This window comes from Elephas maximus, chromosome 24 (genome assembly GCF_024166365.1).
Source record: "Elephas maximus indicus isolate mEleMax1 chromosome 24, mEleMax1 primary haplotype, whole genome shotgun sequence".
NCBI classification, from domain to species: Eukaryota; Metazoa; Chordata; class Mammalia; order Proboscidea; family Elephantidae; genus Elephas; species Elephas maximus.
This window is the reverse complement of record NC_064842.1, coordinates 18441723-18463165: the sequence shown is the minus strand read 5'-3', so window position 1 is coordinate 18463165 and position 21443 is coordinate 18441723. Positions and strand designations below refer to the sequence as shown.

Here is a 21443-nt window from a genome sequence, read left to right as displayed (position 1 = left end):
ATCTTTTCAGAAGCAAATTTCCAGGCCTTTCTTCTATGGTGCTGTCTGGTGGGTTCGAACCACAAACCTTTAGGTTAGTAGCAAAGTTTAAACCGTTTGTGCCACTCAGGGACCTTCACTGCTATAATTATACATAAACACCAAGATTATGTATTTAAGTGAGGTAACAAATTACCTTTCAAAGATACATTAGAGAGTATCTAGAGGAGGGGCATACGATGAAAGGAGCTTTATAAGATAAGGCCAACAGGAAAAGAAAAAAGAGGAGATGACATTAGTGAATCTAAAGAAAAGACAGCTTAAAGAATCTGATTGTTCTTAATTACTTGAAGCACTCTTATAAAGAAGAACAAAACATCTACAACTTTTTAAAAATAAAGCTAGGTGACTTTTAACCCCTAGGAGCTATAAAACTCAAACCCACTGTTGTCTAGTCGATTCCGACTCATAGCGACCCCATAGGGTTTCCAAGGCTGTAAGTCTCTGTGGAAGTAAACTGCCACATTTTTTTCTCCCACAGAGCCACTAGTGGTTTCGAACTGCTGACTCAGCAGTTGATAGCTTTAACCAGTGCACCACCAGGGCTCCTTAGGGAGGTACATACGATATAAAATAAATGTGAATAAATTGTTACTATTACTTCAGATTTGGCACAGAGTATTACTCTGCATAATAGAGTATTACTGTGGGTAACAGAGTATTACTGGGGTGAACAACATTCTGAATAGGAAGGTTGGGGGAGGGAGAGGGTAAAAGGAAATGAAGTGACTACAGAAGAGATTTGCTTCACTACAAGGATACCTGATTATACAAATACCAGGGGAGGTCATGAACGAGTTAATAGATTTCTCCCTTTAGTGACCACTAAGAGTGAAACAGATTCTGTCACACCTAGAAAATCTTAATGTGTGCTTGTTGAATGGATGGATGAGTGGGTGCAAGGACGAGAGACAGGACAGGAAGTTGGAAACTGCAGAAAGGGGGCTGGGTGGGGCAGATATATATAAGCTACACTTGTGTGACTATTGAATTACTAGCGAGAATTGGGAAGAATAAATATCAAAGATCCCTATTGACCAGAATTTTATCTGCATGGTCATTTTCTATCATTCTCTCATTCCTAATAAATACGTTGTTTTTAGTTGCCATCAAGTCAGCTCCAACTCACGGTGACTTTAGTATAACGGAATGAAAAGTTGCCTGGTCCTCCAACATCTCACGACATTCAAGTCCGTTGTTACAGCTATCATGTAATGCCTTTCAACCTAGGGGTTCATCTTCCCCACTATATCAGACAATTCTCTGTTGTGATCCATAGGGTTTTCATTGGCTAATTTTCAAAACTACATCACCAAACCTTTCTTTCTAGTCTGTTTTAATCTGGAAGCTCTGCTGAAGCCTGTCCGTGGTTGACCCTGCTGATATTTGAGATGCCAATGGCACAGATAGCTTCCAGTATCAGAGCAACACGCAAGCCACCACAGTACAACAAACTGACAGGCGGGTGGTGTAATAAACACATTCAATTATTGCTCATACAACTGGATTTACATACCATCCCTTCAAATTGCAGTGCTTACTATAGACACCTAGGAGGTACCTGGAAGGAGCTGTGTTTTTTTCTTACCTTGAAGAGATGAAAGAAATATCTTCTGAGAAGCCTCCTGTATCCCAATCTACAGAGCTGTTTGTTAGAAAACACCCCAGGAAGGAGATTCGAATCACACAGGCTAATGACCAAAATAAGCAGTGGCCACTGAGCGATAAGTCCACTGTGATCTCTTTGCTAAGTTTGAAAATCATTAGATACTAGTCAGCTAAACACTGGGAATTTTCCAGCATCATGAGCCAGCAGAGCACCCTGTGTGTTTAATTATCCACAAAACACCCCCCAGGCCCTCCCTTACACAGGCACAGATGGGATGGGACTTCCTAGCTGACTGTTTGAGCACCCTTTTGTCACCAGCCTGGGGAGAATCTCCCCACCTTGCCCTGAGGTTGGAAGTCTCCTGGGGCTACCTCACAAGACACAGCTTCAGATTGCTGAGATACGGTCTCTATGAGAAAGCAGGAGATATTTCGCAGGGAAGGTTCTTCGTGGACAAGCCTCCCTTGCAGGTTGTCATTTGCCGAACATACTGGGTTAAGCTCCCACGATACCAGGTTACATTCCCTGAGTAAATGTCTGTGACAAATTACTCCTTACAAGGGTGGAATGCTCCATGTTTGCCTTATTGTGCCTTTGGTTCTCTGGTACATTCTTATTTCATTTTAATGAATTCAAGAAACACAGTGGTCATTGGCTTAATGAAAACGGGGAGGAAGGCAAGGTGCTTGCTGGCAGACTTAAGATTTCCAGAGTGTTCCTAAAAGCATCGACCTAGAGACAGATGGGAAAGGTTCAGAATGAGAGAACCTTGTATATGCAGATGGGAAAAAATGGAAAAGAATTGACTCCTTCAGATACCGAGGAAGCTCCTTAGAGTAGACCCCAGAGGGAAGCTCAAGTTCTGTCAGGAGGAGACTTGGGTGGCGCTGGGGCATCTGCTCCATTCTCATCTCTGGTTTGGGGAAATTTTTACTGGATCAATTAAAACACTGCAACAGGCAGTAATACCATCATCATCATCATCATTCATCTGGGGGACCATGGAGCGTGCTTCTCTTTGAAAATCTCAATTAAAATTACACACATTCGTGATATATCTCTCTCTCCTTCAATCTGCTAGCAAGCAACTTCCTTCCGATTTTCATGAAGCAGTGACCACTGTGTTTCTTGAATGCCTTCCTTCTCCCTCTCTCTTTCTCACACACATCTCTGATGTCTGAGGTTCCTTTCATCATTAATACTTTATGCTTTTTGATTCACCATCTTCCTAGGGCCCAAGTCTTGAGGCAGAAGGAAGACAGTAGGGGGTGGGGAAGAAAGCCGAAGATGGTGGCTTCTTAGGGGTAGGAGCTGGAATGGACAGAAGCATATTTCCCAGGAGTGAGGGAGACCCAGGCTTCAAAGAGCCAGTCTGGGTTTCCTGACACTTGACCTCAGTGGCAACATCTTCAGACTCAATATGAACACTTATGTTTGGGCTTTTGGCATTAAAAATTGACATCCTGGTATCAGACTTCCCACCTGGGGCCCTCAGTGCAGCCGGGAACGGAGTGAGATGAACTGCGATGTCTGTGGCGTTGCAAGGCCTGGAATGGGGAGGGGGAGAGTGAGCTCAGCTCTGTGTAGCGGGAGTGGGCCTGGTTGGATGTTTCATTAAAATACCAGCCTGCCTTTCTCAGGTCACATCTGGGCCATTTCAAGCAGCAAAGCTATGCAGGCAGTTATCAGCACCAGTGTTTTTTTACACACTTGACTTGCACATGTCTGCACTGAGCATGGGCTGATGAGCAGGGGGTGAGTTGGAAGGAGTGCTGACCTGTTGGCCACTGAAGAGGCTAGTTCGGGATGTGTGATCTCAATCAGACAGCAGCGTCAGGCAGGATCCTACAAAGCTTCTGCAAGGCTGGGTGCTTCCACCATGGCCTCTTCCCAGCTAGTGCTGCCTGGTCCAACAGCTGCCTGCCAGGCAGTGGTCACCAGCAGAGACTGTCTCAGCAGAGAGCTGGAAGCTTCAAGCACCTGGAGTGGCGTCTGCTTGCCAGGTAGATAACGAAGCATGCAAAAGATCTGGGAAGCTTGATTTATGCAGGGGCCTGGCCCTGGGACCCATGGTCATGATGGACGGCATGTTGGCACTACTGTTCCTGTGCTGGTGAAACTCCTTCAGGTTATTATACTTGGTTTTCACTAGCCTTGGACACGTTCCCCTGTACCAAACTCAGCTTTCCCCATCAGCACCTAAGCAAGGCTCACGGTGTGCTCCTGGTGGGAGCTGGCAGGTCAGGGAGGGCTCCTTGGTTTTAGACTCAAGAGCTGGAGGATGTCAGTTCATTCATGGAATTTCTTTACTGGAAACCAAATTCAAGAAACTGACTGAAAATTCAAGGTAATCGTCATTAATATGCACTGGAAGCTATGCCTCGTCCCTAAAACACAAGTTCTACGTTAGGCACTCACTTCCCATCTTGAGAGAGATTGGTCTGGTGAGGAATTTCAGAATGACATGGAGAGAAGGCATTGGAAACTAGGTAGCCTTTGGGATATTCCTAGCAAGTTCTTGTACCCAGTGAAATGTGGCTGTCCAGCCAGGTTTGTTTTCTCTCTCCCCATTTAAGGTGATCCTCACTCCCATCCAGGATGCCCTGGAGTGGGTAGCGGAGGGAACTAGAGGGCAGCCCTTGCTCCCATCTGAGCATGTCCCATCTGTACTAGCCAGGCTCCAAGATGAACTCAGTGACCGCTTCCTCCTGCATCCACACTCTTGTGTGGTCCTTCCCACATTGTATCAGCACTGGTTTGTGTGCCCAGTAGAATAAACCAGCAGTGGTAGTGTGTCACTTTAGTATTGGGCTATGAAAGAACCATGGTTGCCATCTTGGGTGCCTTTTCTTACTCGACCCCTCAACGACTGACTATGGGGAAGCCAGCTGCTGTGTCATGAATAGGTCCACATGGCCATGAACTTGGAAGTAGATCCTTCAGCCGCAATCAAGCCTTCAGATGACTGCTGCCCTACGTGACAGCTTAATTGCAGCTTCTTGAGAGAGCCTGAACCAGAATCACTTGCTCAGCCATTTCCCAGATTCCTGACCCTCAGAAACATGTGAGAGAATAGATGTTTGCTGTTTTATGCTGCTAGATTTTGGAGTAATTTGTTATACAGCAATAGATCGTCAGTACACCATCCCATGCCATGTCTCTCCTCAGTTCCTCCCCAACTTCTCATACAGACAGATTCTTGGAAGAGCCATTCCAGAAATGCCGAAACAGGTCTGAATTGCCCAAGGGCACCTAGCTTGGGCTCAAGCCCTGAGATACCCCATTACATTATTGACTTCAGTCTTAGTGGGACTATTTCATGACCCTGTCCTCAGAGTCAGGGTAGGTGAGGTGGAGGCCTGTCACCCTCTCTACCGTCTGAATATACATTTATCAAACCCAGAGAAAGACTATGACAGGAGCCACTTCAAGACTGTTTGTAGCCTAGACAAAGGGTCTCCAAAGCCACAGTCTTCACCTGAGATACGATCACGTGCCTCACTGTTTCTTCACACTCCTCCTCAGTCAGCCAGAGGAGCCGAACACTCTCCCTCACGTGCTCATCCTTACTCTGCTCCCGGAGACATTTTGCAGATAATCCCAGTTTACAGAAGCTGGAACTGAGGCGCAGGGAGGCAAAGTGGTTCGCTCAAAGTCAACTAGCTTGATCAGACTGATTAAAAAAGCAATTATTTGGTTCATTTCCATGGTAAATGTCTTGGACACTAAGGAGACAACATTTGCTTTTCTCCCATAGTTGAGGTTTCTTAGTTTTATAAATCAGTGTCTGCACTTCGTTGAAAAATAAACATGGCTTTGTGTGTTTCTGTGTGTGTGTGTGTGTGTGTACATGTGGATACAAAATGAAGATCTGGGCTCTAAAAAGTGAGATTTGATATGAAACCAAAGGAATTTAGAATGCATGGTACCTTTGTAGAGAAGATTAACTGCACTTAGAATTCCCCCTTATCTCCCTGAAGACCTTGAGTGAGAGACCCGCTCCAGCTGCCACTGCCCGGAGCAGGTAATGGCTTTGTACTTGCCTAACTCCCTAGAATAGTTAGCGAGAAGGTAGCCCTGGGTGTCGGTTCCCTTGTTCTATACCTAAGAAGTCTGGTTCTTTTTCTCTGTGAGGTTGTGGCGCTTTAAGCTTTCCTTAGCAGTGACTAGATCTCTTAAAGTTGGAGAAGGGTACAATGTCTTTTTTTCTGGAAGTGTCAATAGGCCAAGCGGGTCCCACTGCCTCAGTACTCAGTCTGCTGGAATAGGGGGAGGAGCGGAAAAGGAGGACGGGGGGAAGACTGGACAAGAGAGGGTATTAACTCCTCCAGGGTTCTTACCAGTATGCATCTAACCACTGCTCCTGAGAGTCAAGCAGTACCATTATGAACGGTACTGTAAGGGTTGGTGCTTCTAGCCGTGTAAAGCCCGTAATAAACACAAGTGTCCATCAGGTCCTTCAGAGGAGCTGCAGAGGCTGTTGCAGTCTTCCAGCTTCTCAGTGCTGCCTTCTCACAGAGGTGTGAGCTCTCTCTTGCTCTCGCTCTTCTCTCTCAAATCCTACTTTTGGATGGGGCTCTTCTATTTAAAAGCAGAATCGGACAAAGCCCAAACACTAAGTGCTCTTAGGGAAGGATTCAGGCAAACTTCACCTTCTTTAGTTAAACTAAGGAGGGGATCATATATCATTCGGAGTTAGATTAGGTTCCATTCAGTTTCAGGACAAACCTGGTGGAGGTATATCGTGTTTCCCCGCCACCTTCCTTCCCAGAAGAAAACAAGCCTTCTCGATGCCCTTTCCCTCAGAAGGAAACTCCTAGGTGGGGGTGTCTCAGGCGCTAGCACCAAGACCTAGCCTAGCATCTATTTGAGGTGGCCTCAAGACCTAGCCTTTTAACAGGCCCTGCTGCTCTTCCTGAGGTCCCTGGGTGGTGCAGACGGTTTGCTCTTGTCTATTAACCAAAAGGCTGGCGATTCAAACCCATCCAGCAGCACCACGGAAAAAAGGACTGACAGTCGGTTTCTGCAAAGATTACAACCAAGAAAATCTGTGGGCAGTTCTACTGACACATATGGCTCTCCATGAGTCAGAATGGACTCGCTGGCAACAGCTTTGGTTGTTTTTGGTTTGGCTGCACTTCCAAGGAGCCAGGTGCTGAGAGACACTGCACCCTCCCACTGGGATCAGTGCCAGAACAAGTGGAACAAACACTCGGTGGTTTCCCAAAGCAAAAGGCAACTTCTCTTTCAGACACAGATGACGTATAAGACCCTGTGCTCAGAAGGCCAAAGCCGTGGCTGCACTTAGAACTACCAGACACCAGAACGGTGCTTGGGTCCATGGGCTCCTGCCACTGTTGGTCCTGCGGGTGATGGCTGGTTACAGTCCTCTTCAGAGACCTCTCCCGGAGGCCAGAAACCAGCATGTTATCTCCACCTACAGCTCCTAAGTTACCTCCCCAAATAGATTACGAGCTCCTTGAAGACAGACATTCAAAAGATCTTTATGTTCGATGGGTACCTGTGATGTGTCAGATTCTGTGGTTTTTAGTAACACATCCTTTGACAAAACCGTTATTATCCGATATTATTTTAATTAGAAAATACTGAGACCTTGGACAAGTTACTTGCGTTCTTTGTACCTTAGTTTTCTCTTCTGTGAGAATTAAATAAGATGCTGTGTGTGTGTTAGTAAGGATTAGGTTTTTCTGTGAGTGACAGAAAACCCCAAATAACAACACAGATATTTCTCATGTGAGTCTCTGGGCGGTGCAAACGGTTAATGCTCTCAGCTGCTAGTCAAAAAGGTTGGTAGTTGGAGTCCACTCAGTGGCACCTCAGAAGAAAGGCCTGGCAACCTTCAAAAAATCACCTATTGAAAATGCTGTGGAGCACAGTTCTACTCTGACACACATGGGGCCGCCACGAGTCAGAGTCAACTCGACAGCTGCTGCTTTTTGGGGATGTGTGTGTGTGTGTGTGTGTGTGTGTGGCTGAAAACTGGGAGGTGGTGCTCAAGGTACAGGCAGGGATTTTCCAGAGCTCCTGGGGATAAAGATTAAGTGCCAGTTCAAGGGATTAAACTTGAGGAGGGTGGCCAGAAATTGGAGTCTTTCAAACCCAGCTCAGCCACAGGTCCCAGGGTGCTTGTCATAGCCCTATCCCTTTCATCAAAGGTTGAAATTCAAGTAGTTAACTCTGGGCTTAACCCTCACTTAGGTTCTCAGAGACGGAGGCTTATCCCAGCGTTGTCCCTTGACACCTCCTCGCCTGTAAGAAAGCCCGCGAACAGCACCGGGGTCCGCTGGGTGGACGGCCCCCTGCGCAGCACCCAGAGGGGCCTGGGAGAACCTTTTGAGATTAAAGTCTATGAAATTGATGACGTGGAGCGGCTGCAGCGGAGACGAGGGGGCAACAGCAAGGTGAGGCCATCTCGTCCCCACATGGTGGCAGTCCCCCACAGGTCCCCAAGCCAGGTGCTAGGCGGTGAGCTGCGGAAGGTGGTTTAGGCCCAGAGAGACGTCCCCACTGGGCTTCTGGGTGGGGGGCAGCAGCTCCCTCCAGCAGAAGGGTCTCACAGAGACTTCAGAGAGGATGGTGTTTCTCTGCATAGAATGTCTTAAAGGCTCAAAGGCCAGGGGCTAGCTGTTTCGGACATCTTCTGGCTGTGTGTCTTGAGGCCTCAGACCCCAGGCAGAGGAGCATTTGTCCAGCTTGGACCACCTCCTGCCTTTACCATTTAAGGCAGGCCTGTGATATTCCCACCCTGTGGTTGAGTCCTCTGAGGCAGAAATTTGGCTGAGATCCTCAGGTCCCGTCTAAGCTTCCCCCAACCTGCTCCTTTCCCAACTACCACACTCGTAAGTTACTTTTGAGAAGAGGTTGTGTGGGCTACCTTCAAGCTGATGGTCGTTTTCTTCTTCTCTCCCCACCCCATCTCCTCCTCTGTCTGTGCCCTAGGAGGTTGTGTGCTTCAACGCAAAACTGAAAATCCTGGAGCATCGCCAGCAGAGGATTGCGGAGGTCCGGGCCAAGTATGAATGGCTGATGAAGGAGCTGGAGATGACCAAGCAGTATCTGATGCTGGACCCCAACAAATGGCTGAGTGAATGTAAGGCCCGGGGTTCACTGCCATTGTGTGACGAACGTGGTCCCCATCTGGCCCCTAACCAGGGTTAGACCATTTCTGAATCTGAGGGTATGCCAAGCCCATCAAAGGGAGACGATGGACTGAGTGAGCAATGCTGCTTACCCTGGGGCCACACACTGAGGGTGGGGACAGCCGAGGGCTGGTGAATATCACACTTGCAAGATTAGTTCTTATGTGTCTCAGTCCAAAGCACCTGAAAATGAGATTTTTTTCCCCTGCGTGTGGGAGGAGATCATGCAGACATAAAGGCTGTATTACATATGAGCTCCTAGGTCACAAAATCGCACTGCATGGCTAGCCTGAAGTAGACAAGAATTTATAGAGATCTTAATAAGGTAGAGTGTGCAGTCCTACAAAAGCCTCACAAAGAACCCAGAGAGCAAGAAAAACATTTCTGAGTGAAAAAATAATTGCACGGTGTTATTTCCATTTAATAGCAAGCTCAGAATGACAGTAACTATCTAATAACCACTCAGGACAATTTTGCTCTCTTTGAAAGACGGATTCAATTGTCTCTTATTTATTTGTTCCTAGCCATTCCATTTACCACAAAATAAAGCTCGGATCCTGCCCCAAACATGACATTGGTATGGGACCCAATGCTGGAAGACGTGGTCTGTGGAATACAATATATTACTTTCATTAAACTTCCCCTTTCCTCCCTTTTCCATCCTGCATGACCCATGACCCACTCCTTCTCTCTAGCCCCTTTCCGCCTGCACACCCCATAGGTCTCTCACCATAACCTGGCCAGGCAGCAGTCAGGGAGGGCCTGGAAGTTGAGGTCTGAGTTCCAAAAAAGCTGCTGTTTTTGTTTTTAACTAACTTTATTGAGGTATACTGTACATACAATAAAATACATTCGTTTTAAATGTACAGTTTGATGCATTATGACAAATGTCTATACCCATTTAACAGTAAAAGATTCAAAATGAAGAACATTTTTATCACCCTAAAAAGTTCCCTTGTGAAGTGCCAGCAGTTTTAATTGGATGGTCTCCAAAGAAGCTGCTTAAAAAAAATCCTGAGTTTGTGTTTGGGGGGATGAAAAACTTTTGAGAAATGGATAGTGGTGATGGGGCACAACATGGTGAAGGCAGTGTCACTGAACTGTGCACTAAAAAGTGGTTAAAATGTTTTGCTATATATATATGTTTTTTTAATTATGCTTTAGATGAAAGTTTACAGAGCAAATTAGTTATATATATAACTGATTATATATATTTAACTAATTTTTAAACTTTGTTGTGTTAAATATCTAAATTTTAACAATAAAATTAAAAAAAAAATAGTGAAATTGTACTAGGTGAAGAAGAAAGTGACAGAATTTGTCAGCCTCTTGGCTGGGCCCAGCCTCTTACACCAGTCTGTTTTCTAGCAGATTCTTTTCTATAAGAGTGAGACAGTAACATCTTCCCCGGGTACTTCATTGGGTTTCTGTGAGGATCAAGTGTGTTAGATAACATGAGCTATCAGGAAGCTATGGCATACTCTACAGTTTTGAGTTCTAATATCGTGTGGCTGTGACCACAGTCAATACAGACTTGTTTTAGACTCTGGCTTTCCTACTTACCACTGGCTTTGGCACCTTGGATGAGAAGGTTAACCTCTCTGAACTTTAGTTCCCTTAAGTGTAAAATGGAAAAATAATAGAGCCTACTTCGTAGGGTTGTTGTGAAGATTCAGTAACATACTAGTGGTCACGTGCATATTACTATTACACTGCCTGGCACGTGATGCAAGCGCAATGTCTGGTCGTCGTTATTATTGCTGTCACTCCAGAGTTCAACCAAACTCCTTTGTGTCTGCTTGCGCCATGCATGGAGTTCAGTCCTGTATTAGAAATTAGGACAAAGACAGGAACTCTTCGTCTGTAAGACGTTTCCATCTAAGGCACTGATGGGCTGACAAGACACGATGAGTGCGTCAACACTGCCTGACAGCATGGATTCCCTGGGTGGTGCACAGGGCTAACAGGTTCAGCTACTAACCAAATGGTTGGCTGTTCAAATCAACCCAGAGGCATCTCGGAAGAAAGGCCTGGTGATCTACATCTTAAAATTCAGCCATGGAGCACAATTCTACTCTGGATACACATGGGGTCGCTGTGAGTTGGAGTCAACTCAACAGTAACTCGTTTATTTTTTTTTTTTACCTGACCCTGTGCAAACACGGGCATGATGCTTATTTCTCTCCCACCCAAGGACACCCCTTTCCTTTTTCATGAATCTCCAGACACTCCAAGATCCTGGGGGCTGTCCATTTGGTCAATTCTCCTTCATATTCACCATGTCTATTAGGATTTTAGTTTTTGAGAGCTGTTTATGCCCAAGGCAGGCTTGAAAATTGTCTTCATCTTACAAAGTCACGTGTTTTCCTAGGACTGGAACAAGCTTAAACATCAGTACATATGTGTTTAGAAGCTTCCGGGAAACAATCATTTCCTTCTTCTCTTGTTCGTGTCAGAAATCAGTGATGTTTTGATCCAGAGAAAGGGAAGGAACAGGAGGCTAGATGAAAGGGAAATACAGATTATTTCTTTAAGATGAATTGAAAACAACAGTAAAAAAGTCAATGCAGCTGTGTACTGGCTGTTCCCTGGGGAGGGGCAGCGGCAGGGATTCAGCATAGAAATATACGTGCGGGGTCCTTTTTATTTTTATTTTCTGATTCTGATGTACCACTTTTGAGGTAGTACAGTAATGTAGACCAATGTGGTTTTGATGTAGCATTTTGTTTGTTTGCAGTTTGTTTTGGTTTTTGCTTTCAAGTGTTAGATGGTTATGTGGGAACTCTGGGTTTCACGTTCAGCTCTGGTCCTTATTAACTGCATCACCCCGGGCAAGTCACCTTCCTTCTCCAGATCTCGGTTATGTCATCTGGAAAAAGAAGTCAGGTTCAATTACACTCCCTTATGTTTCAACAGAACGTTACAGATTTCAAACCACGTTCACATTCGTTAGCTCATTTTAATTTTATCCTTTATAGCTACTCTGTCAGGTGGGCAGGGTAGGGGGAATATTGCTGTCATTTTACTGATAAGGAAACTGCCAAGGTGGAAGTCAATGGCAAGGCTCCTATGGTGGACCCCAGGGCTGTGCCACCACCCTTGGCAGCCCTCCCTGTACTGGGCCCCATGCTGCACCCCTCTACCCAGCCACCACTGGACAAAGTCAGGGACTTGGGGCCAGGATGGGCTGACCCCAGGTACCTGCTCTTCAGGAGTTGAAAGAAGCAGACTTTTCACTCTGGGCATGCCGAAATGTGAGAGAGGATCCCTGGGTCTGAAATCTCTACTTTTCTTCTGAGTTTAAAAAAAGAAAAAATCAGTTGCCATTACGGCCCCATGTGTATCGGAATAGAACTGTGCTCTATAGGGTTTTCAATGGCTGAATATTTGGAAGTAGATCACTGGGCCTTTCTTCCAAGGTGCCTCTGCATGGACTCCAACCTCCAACCTTTCTGTTAGCACCCAAGTGCTTAGCCATTTATACCACCCAAGGCAAGCATAGGTCTGAACACTAGGGAGGGCCTCTGGGTCCGAAATCTTAGTTTGTCTTCTGAGTTTAAGGAACTCTAATTACTAGTTTAGATTTACTTATTGCTATCACATTTCCCACACGGCTAGCAAGTGTGTAAAAATGCATTAGGAATCGCCAAGAGATAGGGTCAAGTTTCTGAAACCTGCTCAGAGAGGCAGATGCATGTGTTGTGGAAAGAATAACCCAAGAGACACGTATTTAATGCACACAGACCAAGGTACAAATGTCGCTGAAGTCAGATCCCAAAAAGAAAGGGCTTTTCCCCCACCTCAGCTTGATGGTTTGTTTCTTTTATAGTTAATAAAGAATAATGGTGCCTGTAGAGTCTGTCACAAATCCTCTGGTGGTGATGGGCAGAGAGAGGTGGAGCTGGAACGTCACCTTATCCCTCAGTATGAACCAGAAACACCTGTTGCCGTTGAGTCGATTCCAACTCATAGCGATCCTGTAGGACAGAGTAGAACTGCCCCATAGTATTTCCAAGGCTGTAATCTTTACAGAAGCAGACTGCCACATCTTTCTCCCATGAAGCAGTTGCTGGGTTTGGATCACAAACCTTTTAGTCAGCAGCCAAGGGTGGCAACCGTTTGTACCACCCGGGGACTCCATCCCTCAGTATAGTCTCAATAAAATTTTAAGGATCTAAAATTATAATTAGAACAAAGGGCCCACCAGCATAATTACAACTAGCAAACAGCGTTCCATTCTCAGCCTGAGCTAGGCAGGGTATCAGGCAGGAGGAAGCGTCAGTACTGCATAAGGTAGACCTTCCAGGAGAGGGATAGCATGGCCTGGGCTGAGCATTTGGAGACCGTGCTTCCCCCTTGGCCCCATCAGGTTTCTCCTCTCTTGCAGTTGACTTGGAGCAGGTTTTGGAGCTGGATTCCCTGGAGTACCTGGAAGCGCTGGAGTGTGTGACGGAGCGCCTGGAGAACCGTGTCAACTTCTGCAAGGCCCACCTCATGATGGTCACCTGCTTTGACATCACCTCCAGGCGCCGATAAGGAGAGTTGGACCCCTGCCTGGCCAGCCCCCCTCACACCCCAGGACCTCAAAGAGATAGTCATCACACTCACCCAGGCCCTCTGGGTTGGAAGCTCTCAAAGACACTAGAATGAGGATGAAGGTTGGTGGCAAGTCTGGAGTGAGCGTTGAGTGGAAGGCGATTTTTCTTTTGTTTTCTGTAGGAAAGGTGCAAACACCAAACACACATGGAAGGAGAAAATGATGGGAAGCCCAAGGGACGTCAAAGCCCCATGAGACTGAAAAAGCACTTTGAGGAACTTTAAAGAACTTCTTGTACATAAGAACTGTTAGCAAAAGACACCTCAACTTTCTCTTGTTTTATGAGAAAGCGGGAGGGTGGGCGTAGGATTGCCAATGGAAGCTAAAACAAAACAACAAAAAATTACCCAGAATGACTGATCAAGTGCCTTGCAAATCTGTATTATTATCCAAACATTTATGTTGATACTTTCTTGTGTACAGATGGTGCTAGTCAAGATTAAAACAACAGCAACGAAACAAACAAAATCAAACACATTTTTTGCAATGTATTTACAGCTCGTTTTCTCTTGGTGTTTTATCCTATTTCTGACTTGCTGTTTCTAAGTACCTTGTGTTTGTAGAGATATTTCCTAATCAGTATTGCATATGAATAAATGTTAACTGTCTTTTATGGTTCTTCTGGTAAGGCCACTCAAACAGGACCTGGAGACTTCATTACATGAACCAGGGTGTTCCCAAACGGTTTTGAGCAGCAGGCAATGCACGATGTCACCTCCACAGACAGCGCGGCCAGGGACAGACTCAGAGCACTGATGAAGGAGCAAGTGCACTTGAACTCTAGAGAGCAGAAGAGGAGAAAGGGGCTTGCGTTTTTAAGGGAAATGGTATCCCTTATGATCTGGGCACTACATGATCCTCATGGGTGGGATGTTCCATTCCCAGCATCCCCTTCAAGTCTTGACACATGTACTGTTTCCTTTCCCCACTAATCCAGGGCTCCATGACCCTCAAAACATTCTTCATATCCATTTTTATTCCAAAGACTTTTGATTGAAAGCTTGAACCAATCCAACAGAGCCATACTTTTTCATTTTCTAGTTTTATGCATTGGTTAAAGCAGGGAATTTTCCCCAGCTTAGAGACCGTCTCAGGCTTAATATGCTCAGAGACTCTAACAGTATTGGTTTAGGACAAGATCGGGTCTTGAGATTGCAAATGGAGTACAATTTTCAGTTCTCACCATCCATACCAAGAAGGCACAAGGCTGTTGCCCTCAACCTTGCCCCCGAAAGCAGAGCAAGGTTACATCTTCATACACTCCATAACCCTGGCAAGGCACGATGACTTGGAGCAGAGCACAGAGTTTAATGAATATGGACATACAGTTCTTGTTAGTTTCCATCCAGTCATCTCCAACTCATGGCGACCTTCTGTATAACAGAATGAAACGTCATCTGGTCCTGCACCATCTCCACAATCGTTGGTATGTTTGAGCCCATTTTTGTGGCTATTGTGTTAATGCATCTCACTGAGGGTTTCCTTTGTTTTTGCTGACACTCTACCTTCAAACATGATGTGGTTCTTAGCTCCCCAAGGCTTAGAACCTTGTTCTCAAGTTTAGATTAATCCATCCCTGCAACAATTCCCTAAGGGATTATCGGGCCCGTATTAATGATAGAAACCCAGGGTACGGAGTGGTCAAGGGACTTGCCTGATAACAGTTGTGGAGTAGCAGTGGCGCTCAGGGTCCAGGCGTCCCCCTATCTTCCAGGTCAGGGCCCTCTCCCGGAGCCCCTGCCAGCCTTCCCATTGAGGAGGCGGCAAGGAGTTTCCACGTAAGTACTGTTCATTTTCTCCCTCAAAGGCAGCAGATCTTCACAAGCCTCTTCAGGAGAGGCAGCCCCTGCTAACCAACTCCCCAGCCCCAGCTGCTGCCCAAGGAAGGCACTCTGCCGGTGCACCTCTGAACACACAAATCCCTACACATCTATCCCAACAATGAGCAGGGCTCAGGTGAACTCGGTAATTAGAAGCTGACACCTTGTGAGCATCACAGTACCCATCCCTTAGTAGTCAGGACTGGGCAAAGATTGCCCTGCCAGCTCACTGGTTTTAGAGATCAGTGTGTAGACTGGACACCAGCTCTAAGGATTACAAGTTCTGATTGGCACATCCAGGTTACTCTGGAATGAACCATTTCCCCCCTTGAATTGTACCACTCAAGTTTAACAAGTGTGTCATCCCAGCTCCTCACCCTTAGCCCCGTTCTGCAGGATATTCCGATGATTCCAGGCTCAGTCTGTGGTCTCCCAGCACTTGTGTGAATGGGCTTACTTAACGGCAACATCCATGAAAGCTTCTGGGCCCTAAAGGATGCCAGTCTTTTGAGTTTCCATTTGCTATTTGGCATCCTTTCTGGTTGCTAGTTTGAAATAGGCTGTTTCATGAAAAGCCTTTAATTTGGAGGTTTTTCTGGTGTTTTCAAAGGTGAGTGTTCTGATTTTTGTTGGCAGCTCATTCATTTGATTAGGACTCATTGTGCTTAATTTTTGCCCTTGCCACAGGCTTCCCTGGCCCTGGGGCCACTTGGCTGCATTTACTTCCTTAGCAGGCCAGCTTCAGAGCCCTGGTGCTTCCTGGAGTCAGACCAAGTGAGAAAACCTGTGAGATTTCAAACCCAAATCAGTGGGATCTTTCCTAGGGGAGTGGCCTTCTGCTTGCCCCCTGCGTAAGCCTACTGTTATACATTTACAACAACTTTATGAGATACCAAAAGGGTTGCATGAAACCAAGTGTTATTTTAGCAAGTCAGATTGCCTGGCCAAGCTGCTATCGCCACATCATGGAGCAAAGGCACAGGATTCAGTGGGCCATGGTTTAGGAGAGCAACTTTGCATGCATGTTGTCCATTCTGCCTTTTTCTTTTCTTTTGACCCACGTAAGCTACAAACGTATTAATTTACCAAAATACTGATAAACCATGGATTCTGTGCAGCTGTGTGCTTGTTCCTGGCTCTGCCTATAAGTCGGCCATATAGATGGTCATCAACGAACAGCAGGCCTGTCCAACCCCGTGAAGAAGTCCCATTAACTAAGGCTCTGTACAATGACCGGCAGTGAGATAGTCCCAGATCTTCTTTTGGTTTTGGTGACAGCCCACAAAGGCAAAGGGGATCACAAGGAGCCAATTTCTAGTGCATTACTCACAAATGAAAGGATCGGGGAAATATTTATTTGCAATTAACATTTAGATATGGAAGCCCTAATTCCTTTCTTGAAATGTACCCCCCCCACCCCCATACTAAATAGTTCAGTTTGAGGTGGACGCATTAACGGTAGAGCAAAACTAAGACCCCAAAATAAATAAGAAAGCAAATGGTGACATTGTCTCCCCAGGAGTAAATCCAGATTGCATTCCATGATGGTGTTTTGTGCAGTGAGGCAGTGGCAGTTTGCTTTATCCTGGGCATTCAGTTCCCACCTGATATTTGCAGCCTTTGATCTGCTTGTCCTTGAATTCCCCTCTGCGAGCTGGGGAAGCTGTCTCTAACTTTCATCTCTTCCTGACTCTGCCTGTTGTTTTATCTCCAGCTGCTCTTCTGAGCCTGGGGAACTTGAGATGCAAATGCAGAGGTCCCTTACTGACCCAGGTGGGACTCATACAAAGAACCCCACAAAGCGGGGGGTTCCTCATGTTAGAAGCGGGGATGAAAGGCCACACAGTCCAGTTTGGGGACTTTTGCGGCAGGAGCGAGGCCGAGTTTGTCATAAATTAGCCTTAAGCCTACTGTGTCCCTATAAGGTGGTAGTGACTCAATTATAGTCACACTTACCATACGTGGCAGTGGTTCACAAACTGTTACACACACACACAAATCTCTTGCTGCCTGGGTTTCTGGCCAGGTGTGGAGCGGGAAATGCAATTGTGCCCACTTGGGGCTGTAGCTATGTCCTTGTCAGCCAGTGGCTTCTTTGGGCTTCAGATCTCGTGCTGATCATTAATTTGGTTAATCCATAAGCCTTCCTCACAGGGGTTACTATTTGGGATAAAATAGTATTTTAAAACTAGCTGTTATTCTTGGGCTAAAAGGCAAAGCTTACAAGAGCCCACTTTGTGTTAAATGCAAACACCATTGCCTGTGTCCTTGTGCTCTTGATTGGTAACCCAGGCGACTAAAATCAGGTTGCCCTGACTGTATTTATGCTCCATATTCCAAAAAGGATTTTTGACTAAAAACAAGTGACTAAAGATGAGTTCATTTCAAAATTGAAAATGGAAGAATTCCTGAATTTACTCGTTGCTCTTTCCTGCTGGACCCTTAGCCCACCCTTTGAACATATAGGCAAGGACTTCCTAACGTGTAAAGGCAATGTACCTTAGACTCTGAAACCATGCCAGTAAGGGGACAGATTTGAAGTCCTGTTGGATGCTAGTTGATGCTGAGTAGATTGTTTGTCCTACTGTTCCGGGGCCTCTGCTGCTGCTCATGACACCTGGCCCAACTTCACTCCCCAGGTGAGGGGCACCTTTGTCCTGTCACACACGAAACTCATGCAGAGAGAAGAGCCAGCAAGCCCCTGCACTCTGGACCAGATGAAACAAAGACAGAGGTTAAGTTTCACCAACACTGTCAGCCAAAAATTTCCTTTGGAGGGTGGGGGACAGGTGGCAGAAATATACTGTTCCTTTTAATTATAGTATCTCTCTTCCAGCAAATATCCGTCAACATTTGAGGGTAAAAACTCATAAATTGTGTCACTTAGCAATCTCCCTGACAAAATACATATGTTTTATTACAAACTGTTCATTATTTCCAGATTAAAAAAATAATTCCAATCCAGGAAAAGCTCTTGTCAGTTAAATTCATCTTTTCAAAAACAAATTATTTTTGAAAAATTCTCAGAAGCTAATTTATCTATCCCTAAACAAACATAGTCTGCTTTTGGGTGGCCCTACTCAGAAATGGAGATGATGTCATATTGGACACAGAGTGGCATGTGTGATTGCTGTCCTCTAAATGTAGTTGTTCCCTGTGTCCACGTCTGTAGGGGTGAGTCCTGAAACAGGCATCCCCACTTCCATTTCATGTATGCATAGAAATTACCTCCAAAAACAAAAAAAGGCTCAGCCCTTCGGTCCCCGTACTGCTAACACCCCACACAGTTATATTCGATTTTTGAAAAAGTTATCACTTACCTGTAATCTCAGGATGTTGTTTTACAGTGTTGCTTGCATTTTGTAATTTGACATCATGGTTGGAAATCCTTTCCAATTGCTATGCATTGTTGTGGACGTTTGGTAGGCGTGTTCCGTGGCTCTGTGTGTTTTATTTTTCCCCCTGCTATAGCAAAAATCTTTTTTTTTTTTTATAGCAAAAATCAGCTGGCGGAGACATGGGCTGGGGGGAGGAAAAATAAATAAATCAGAAGAACAGGGATTAGAGCCCAATCTTCAAAGTACAGGGCTTAGTTCAAAATCTAAGCTGTTTCTAAATAAGTACCTGAAGGGGCAAAGAGCTCTTCCTTTTGAATTTGATGATAATGGGCTTGGAAATGAGCCTCCACAGGCCTGGGTGGAAGAGGGTCCAGCCTTTTCTGACTGGTTCAACACTAAATTGCTGGGGGGAAAGCTGACAGTATTGTTAGGTTTCTACATTTCCCTAAGACCCCACCTTACCCCTGGTGCTTGTGAAGGGGTTGAGGAAAGCAGCTAGTGTTTCTTACCTTGAATTTCTATAGTACCCGTTTTTTCTGGAGAAACCAAAGCACTTTAGGGAGGCTTACAACCCGTAATACTTAAGGCATCTTGTCCCCTCACTGCGTCCCTGAGAGGCAGGGAGGGGCTGGGGTCAGTAGTCTCATTTGAGAGGCGGCTAAACCTAGGAGAAAAAGCCTTGCGCTAGGAGTAAGGGAACCGGGGTGCCAGGCCTGGTTTTGTCACTAGCTATGCAACCTTGGGCAAGTCACTTAACTTTGCTGGGCCTCAGGTTTCCCAGAGGAAAAGCTGCCCTTTGGGATGGTTTGAGGAGAAGATGGTATAATTGATGAGAAGTGCTTTGAAGAAATTAAAGCTCTGTGAGAGCAGAGGATAATCCTTTATAGATGAAGAGACTGAATAGTCAATGACTGGCCCAAGTTCACAGACTCGTTTTATAGCAGGGCTGGGACTTGAGTCCAGCATGGTGCTCTTCCCATTCCATAGCGATGCCCAGGTGTGTGTAGATGACAACCACACAGACGCCACTCCTGGGTTCCTATGTGTGTGTGTGTTGGCGGGGTGTGCATACGTGAATACACACGTTGTGCATGGAGCGTGTGGCATGCTGGAAAGGTATGGGTCAGAAAACCTGGTCCCTCGTTCCAGTTCTGACAGAAGTCCTCCAGCCTTGGGCATGTTACCTAACTTTTCTGGAACTCAGTTTTCTGATCTGTAAAATGAGGGCGTGTGCTAAGTGGTCTCTGTGGGTCCTTTGGCTCTAGCTCTCTCATTCGAGTAATGTATGTATGTACATAGAAATATGCTTATCTGTAGAAACGGGCCCGTTTGACAATTGGAGACAAGGCCTGCCCAAGGTGCTTTTATTGTGTCAGAAACAGTGAATTCACGAACAAATTCATAAAACCTTGTTTTAAAATTCCGTGGTAGTATTTAATGACATTGCTTTTTAAAGTCACTGTTTAACTGAATGGAAAATGGTGCAGTCTTAAAAATTAAGTTCTTCGCTCACAAGTGTTTGCCGTCAAAATTGTTTTAATAAAGTTCATCTGTTAAAGTCAGAAATTCAACCGTTCTGTACTTGGGCAGGTCCCAACAGCCTATTTCCAAACAGGCTGGTTTTGTGTATGGGCCTTTACATAGGTATATAAAAGTGAGCTTTTGGCTTGATCATGATCAATATAAGCAGGCTACCTGGAGAACAGTCCAGAAAAGAAAGCTCTAGTTCTTACAAACTGGTGACATGAATCCATTAAGCTGTGTGCCATTTCCAGTGTAAGACATTGTTTGCTGGCTAAGGTCTCTGACTTTTTGTGGCATATGAGGTGTAAAACGTTGTCAAAAAAGAATCTGGTGTTTCAAAGAATCAAACTATGGTGGCATTAAATGTTCACTTTTATTCTACCCAGAGTCATGAATTCATCTCTATCCAATTTATCCCTCTGTTTTACAGAGGGGGAAAACAATTCAAGGCCAGTTGGCGGGTGGAATTCTTCTCACTTGAGCAACAACTTGGCCTTGGCCTGCCTCCTAGGCCCCCAAAGGACCTCCTGGGATAAGGCCTGTCTAGTCCACTGTGGCCCTGGCCTCCAACAAGTTCAGAAGCTAAGCCGGGAGTAGGTAGAGGTGGGAGCAGAGCCACCGAGCACCTGGCATTATTCCACATCCGTGAGTCAGCTGCCGGGCTGGTGAACACACATGAAAAGTATTGAGAAATGTGTTGATGTCACGGTATTTTTGTTGGCCTGGTGATTCTCCCTCATTCGAATGTGTCTGGGGCTCACACAGAATAAGTGCCTTCTCAATCACTGCACATTGCTGGAACCTGGACACACGGGTCCCTTGTTAAAACAGTGATTGTCTCAACTGTAACTGGGTACATTCAGTCAAGAAAACAAAACATCAGAAACTGGAAAAGGTTCTCCTGGGGAGTACCCCTGCAAGGACAATCTCTTCCCCACCTCCAAAGATAACTTTGCCTCTGAGTAGCACTGAGGCTCAGTTGGAAGTTGGTAGGCATTTCCTAGATGTTGGTACTATCTATCCAGGCAACTGAGTGCTCTGTAGTCCCAAGAGCTATGGCGGGGGGGGGGGGTGGGCGGGGGGGGGCATGGGAAGCAAATATACACTCTGTTCCTGGCAAGGCTCTGAATCCCCGTCCCCTATGCTGCTGAGCTCCCTGGACATGCAAGCTCTAGGCTCCCTGTTCTCCTCCCTAAATCCTAGAGCAGACCTTCTTTGGGCTCCCTTTGGTCCACCCTAGCAGAAGCCATATTTCATACAAGATTTCTAGAACCAATGCCTTCAACTAGAAGAGCAAGTAGAAGTGCTACCTAATGCTGACCATTCTCTTCGGAGAAAAGAAGAATATAAAAGTAG

General features: G+C 45.7%; 1 protein-coding gene across 2 annotated transcripts in view; it reads left to right on the top strand.

Moving 5' to 3' along the window:
• The window catches only part of KIF26B (kinesin family member 26B), a 573188-nt gene extending 552758 nt beyond the window's left edge, over positions 1–20430 (top strand). For both annotated transcript variants that reach the window (XM_049868602.1, XM_049868603.1), the window contains 3 exons: positions 7868–8070; positions 8609–8759; positions 13196–20430. In XM_049868602.1, coding sequence (XP_049724559.1) covers positions 7868–8070; positions 8609–8759; positions 13196–13344 — 503 coding nt within the window. In that variant the 3' untranslated portion in view covers positions 13345–20430. The remainder of the gene's footprint in view (positions 1–7867; positions 8071–8608; positions 8760–13195) is intronic.
• The last annotated feature ends 1013 nt before the right edge of the window (positions 20431–21443 follow it).